Raw genomic sequence first — 5,591 nt, forward strand, 5'->3', positions numbered from 1 at the left:
GTGAAATAGAATGGCAGGAAGAGATGCCGAAGGTGAAATTGGGAGGAGCGCAGGGCAGGGGCAAAGTGAAGATAGTCTAGCTCTGTTCAGAGAGGAAGGGGACCTCTGGGTAAGAACATAAGAGGTGCCTCAAACCTGAACCGTTTAACAACTGGTTCAAGGCAAACTGGTGCGACACGAGCTCAAGTCCATGGTGAGTGGCAGGAAATATAAATAAATATTTATTTTTTATTAAGTCCTTATTTTCAGACATTTTGGGGTTTCATTTTGCAATTATGATTGAATCAAGAATGGAGGGAAAGTGGGACACCAGAAACTCCTTCTTCTCTTATGTTCCTAGTGGATATTAGTAACTCCATATAGATTCAAGGATCCCCTCTTCTTCTTAATGGTAAATCAGACTTAATGCCTTTGCATTCTCTTTAGAAGAACTTGAGAAACACTGAGAATGGACCTGGAGAGAAACTTACAGATGCCAGAGTGTGGGAAGGCTTTGCTCGCAATTCTGCTTGTGGTCCACAGAGAAGGCCACAGGAGAGAAACATTCAAATGCCTGCATTGTGAGAAAGGCTTTGCTCGCAGGTCACACCTTGTGTCTCAGAGAGGTCACACAGGAGAGAAACCTTACAGATGCCAGCAGTGTGGGAAGGCTTTGCTCAAAGTCAGGCCTTGTGTTCCATCAGAGAGGCCACCACAGGAGAGAAACCTTACAGATGCCAGAGTTGTAGGAAAGGCTTGCTTGCAATTCTGCCCTTGTGGGTCCATCAGAGAAGGCACACAGGGAGAGAAACCATTCAAATGCCTGCAGTGTGAGAAAGGCTTTGCTCGCAGGTCACACCTTGTGGCTCCATCAGAAAGGCCCACACGGAGAGAAACCTTAAGATGCCAGCGTGTGGGAAAGGCTTTGCTTGCAAGTGGCCTTGTGGTCATCAAAGAGGCCACACGGGGAGAACCTTACAGATGCCCGCATTGTGGGAAGCTTTGCTTGCAAGTCAGTCCTTATGTCCTCAAGAGGCCACACAGGGAGAAACCTTACAGATGCGCATTGGGGAAAGCTTTGCTTGCAAGCATCCTTTAGTCCATCAAAGAGGCCACACACGGAGAGAAACCTTACAGATGCCAGCAGTTGGGAAAGGCTTTGCTCAAAAGTCAGCCTGGTTCCATCAGAGAGGCCACACAGGAGAGAAACCTTACAGATGCCAGCAGTGTGGGAAAGGCTTTGCTCAAAAGTCAGCCTGTGTTCCATCAGGAGCCACCGGAGGAACCTTACAGATGGCCAGCAGTGTGGGAAAGGCTTTGCTGCAATTCTGCCCTGTGGTCCATCAGAGAGGCCACCAGGAGAGAAACCATAAATGCAGCAGGTGGGAAAGGCTTTGCTCGAGGTCAACCTGTTGTCCATCAGAGGCCACACAGGAGAGAAACCTTACAGATGCCCGCAGGTGGGAAAGGCTTTGCTCAAAAAGCAGCCTTGTATCATCAGAGACCACAACAGGAGAGAAACGTTCAATGCCAGCGGTGAGAAGGCTTTGCTTGCAAGTCAGCCTTGTAGTCCATCAGAGGGCACACAGGAGAGAACCTTACAGATGCCGGAGTGTGGGAAGGCTTTGCTCAAAGTCAGCCCTTGTGTCCATCAGGCGGCCACACAGCAGAGAAACGATGCCAGGAGTGTGGGAAAGGCTTTGCTCAAAAGTCAGCCCTTGTAATCCATCAGAGGGGCCACACAGCAGAGAAACCTTACAGATGCCAGGAGTGTGGGAAAGGCTTTGCTCGCAGGTCACACCTTGTTGTCCATCAGAGAGGCCACACAGCAGAGAAACCTTACAGATGCCAGGAGTGTGGGAAAGGCTTTGCTCAAAAGTCAGGCCTTGTGTTCCATCAGAGAGGCCACACAGAAGTGAAACCTTACAGATGCCAGCAGTGTGAGAAAGGCTTTGCTTGCAAGTCAGCCCTTGTAGTCCATCAGAGGGGCCACACAGCAGAGAAACCTTACAGATGTCAGGAGTGTGGCAAGTCTTTTCCTTCAATTGCCAGCCTTACAAATCACCATAGGATTCATACAGGAGAAAAGCCATAGAAATGCAAGAATTGCAGGAAATTTCTTCTCAGAATTCACACCTTTTGAAGCATCATAAAATCCACACTAGAGAGAAAGTGTGGAAATGGGAGTAGTTGAAAATGCTTTTTTGATAAGGCAGCCTTCATACGTCTTTACTGTGTTTTGTTAAGCTTTAGTACAATTTTTTTACATTCTTTTTGTGCTACAAAGTATTTTCTCTTAAATTATCTTGCCCTTACTCGAACATTAAATAAACCTTTCAATTATTTGGAGCATTCTGTATTCTTCATTGTCTATCTAAAATCTGTGAAAGATAACATCCATTATGGAGCACCAGTATTAGTATCAGTGAGGTGCTGCTAGAATTCAACTGGTTGTGGCCATGAAAAAGGATGCTGAGAATGCATTTCTGTCTCCTTTCTAGCCCTGCATTGACACACAAAACATGTGCTGATTCCCGAGTAAAACCTAGATTTCCCCCTCTGTCCTCGGGACCTAAACCTGGGAGAGAAAGGTTCATGTTTTATTTGGGTTCTTCTGTAAAATGAAATGTTTTTTCTTGCCCTTTTTACATGGGGCAGTAGGAGTGGCACACATCAGGGCCTGGCATCAGGCTTTCAGTTTTCATGAATCATCTTTAGGCAGGAGATGAGGATACCTCTTCTCCATTTTTGGGGGCCAAACTCCAGGCAAGAGGGAAGGGCTCTGTGCAAATATCCAGCTCAGCTGGGAGAGCAGTGCCTTATTATGAATTGCAAGGCAATTTGAAATTTTTTTGTTACTTAATACATCATACTTTATGTTTCCCCAGGTCCTAACTTTTGGCCCGCAAACGTCAAGGCCTGGGACAATGCTGAATACACAACCTTACTTGAGCGACTGAGGGACATCAGAAAGTTGGCAAGCAAAGGCCTAGTCATACTACTTTATTGTTGCAGTTTGATGCCATGTTAACTGTGTGATTCCATTCTACAGACTCCTGCTGCTTAGAAATGGCTGCAAGATAAGAGAGCCCTAGTGCAGTCCTTCATGAGAGATCTCTTTGCGCAGTGAAGTCATGAAAGGACTTTAAATATCCCTGAATGCTTGGAAATTCTGGAAACTGTAGTTTGGGTCTGGCAGAGCGCTCTGGTGCCACAATCAACTGCAATTCCCAGGATTTTCTAGCACTGATCCAGGGCAGTTAAAGAGGTCTCAAATGGGATTATTTCTGCAGTGTGTTTTGTCTCTATGTCATAAAAATGAAGTAACTTAATAAAAATTAAATTTAAAAAAACCCCTCATCCCCACATTGGTCCTAAAGGCCACTGGATCCCCTTGTCATCCTTACCCCCCCCCCCAATACTTTGACTGAAGTCCCATCTGCCCCCCTGGAGCTTTCCATTGCTCCCAAGGAGGACATTGCCATCTGCTTTGGGAATCACTCTCCTCAACAATGGAGGAATAGAAGGCATGTTTATCAAATTTGCAGATGGGACCAAATTAGGATGAGTAGCTAATGCCTCAGAGGAGAGGATCAGAATTCAGAGTGGCCTTAATAGATTTGAAAGCTGGGCCAAAGCTAACAAAATGAAGTTCAACATGGAGAAATGTAAGGTACTGCACTTAGGTAGAAAAAATGAAACACATAGATACAGAGGTACCCCGGGTTACGAAATTAATTCGTTCCGCCGCCGCTTTCGTAACCCGAAATACTTCGCAAGGCGAAAAACCCATAGGCGCTAATGGGGAAAAGCCGCAATTTCGTGTGAAATAGCGCCGAAAAGCACCAAAAAATTTTTCGTAACCCGAAAAAACCTTCGTAACCTGGAACAGTTTTTTTAAATGGATTTTTTTCGTAACCCGGAAATTTCGTAAGGCGGCGCATTCGTATCCCGGGGTACCACTGTATAGGATGGGAGGCGGCAGGGCACCTGGCTTAACAAGAGTCCATGTGAAAGGGATCTGGAAGCCCTAGTAGACCACCAGATGAACAGTCAATAGTGTGAGGAGGCAGCTAAAAAGGCCAATGCAATTCAAGGTTGCATCAGTAGAAGTACATCTGGCCCTCCATATCCACGGATTCCTTATCAATGGATTCAAGCATCCACAGCTTGAAAATATTCCAGAAATATGTAAATTCCAAAAAGCAAACCTTGATTTTGACATTTTTTGTATTTTTCTTTGAATCTCTCTGTCTCTCTTTTTCCATGAAAGGCCTCTTGTTTGCAATGTCCTCCCTAGAGTTGGTCTCAACTCCCATTGACCTCCTCCTCCTCCTCCCATTTCACATCAAACAGACCTCTAAATGCGACTCCCTAAACTAAAAATCCCAGGATCCCATAGGATGGAGTCATAGTGGTATAACTGTGCAATGCGATCATGCCATAATCTTATCCCTGGCTAAACCAATCTTCCCTGTATGGTGAGGTTTTTTTCTTGCCATTTCTTTTAAGGTATAGTACAGGTATATCTCCTTTAACAAAGAATCTCTTTTTCATATTTTTTTTGTATGGCAGCCTGCTCCTTTCTCCTTGTCCTCTGTCTAGCACACAGTTTTTAGCAGCATTGGCATTGAGAGGATTGTGAAGCAGGACTAGAGAAACATAGGTTTTCAGTGTTGGTTTGCAGCAGCATGTCTGCAGTAAATACTGTAATAAAGCTTGAGCTGGGGGAGAAAATGGGATTTTGCTCTAGCCAATCCTACTGCAAGATAAACAGCATCTCCCCCAGAATCCTTTACAGACATAAACAGCAAAAGAGAGAAAGAAGGGGAGCAAATAAGCCGACTTCACCAGTTACCCCTGGCAGGTTTAGAAAGGGAAAGCATAGATGTATAAGTTGGGCAATTGAAAGGGAAACCATGAGAAAAGTGAAGGATGGTAGAAATAAATAAATGATGTGTTTTGGAAGACGCTTTCAATTGATCTCTGGGATTATCAAAATGTTTCTGTTTATTCATGCAAGGGCTTACCTGACCTGGTTGCTAGATCTGACTTGGGCATATTCCTTTTCTTTTGAGCCAGTGTGGCCTAGTGTTTTGAGTGCTGAACTAGGACTCTGGAGAGCTGGGCTCGATTCCCAGTTCAGCCATGAAACCCACTGGGTGACCTTGGGCAAGTCACACTCTCACAGCCTCAGGGGAAGGCAATGCAAACCTCCTCTGAACCAATCTTGCCAAGAAAACCCTAGGATAGCTTCACCTTGGGGTCTCCATAAGTTGGGAAAGACTTGAAGGCACACAAAAGCAGCAACAATAAGAAGTTTGCGGAAAGTTGTTTGACTGCACCCACCCAGCCACCCTTTTTTTAGTGGTGCAGGAGCCTATCTTCATTCTTCTCATTACACAAAGAGATCTTGCAGCGCCTTTGAGACTAACTTCTCATGGTATTTCTATCTCTGGATAGCCCAGGAAACTTTGCTATGTTCCCACACATACACTTAGTTTTTGCAATTTTATGCTATTTGGATATGTGTGTTAAAATCTTTGGGCAGTGCCACTTTACATAATAATAATAATAATAATAATAATAATAATAATAATAATAATAATAAT

At 44.6% G+C, this 5,591-nt stretch overlaps 1 protein-coding gene across 1 annotated transcript in view; it reads left to right on the top strand.

The window, feature by feature from the left end:
* Nucleotides 1-448: 448 nt before the first annotated feature.
* Nucleotides 449-5,591, top strand: part of LOC121927168 (gastrula zinc finger protein XlCGF57.1-like) — a 124,586-nt gene continuing 119,443 nt past the window's right edge. The window contains exon 1 of the mRNA XM_042460782.1: nucleotides 449-991. Coding sequence (XP_042316716.1) covers nucleotides 449-991 — 543 coding nt within the window. The remainder of the gene's footprint in view (nucleotides 992-5,591) is intronic.

This window comes from Sceloporus undulatus, chromosome 1 (genome assembly GCF_019175285.1).
Source record: "Sceloporus undulatus isolate JIND9_A2432 ecotype Alabama chromosome 1, SceUnd_v1.1, whole genome shotgun sequence".
NCBI classification, from domain to species: domain Eukaryota; kingdom Metazoa; phylum Chordata; class Lepidosauria; order Squamata; family Phrynosomatidae; genus Sceloporus; species Sceloporus undulatus.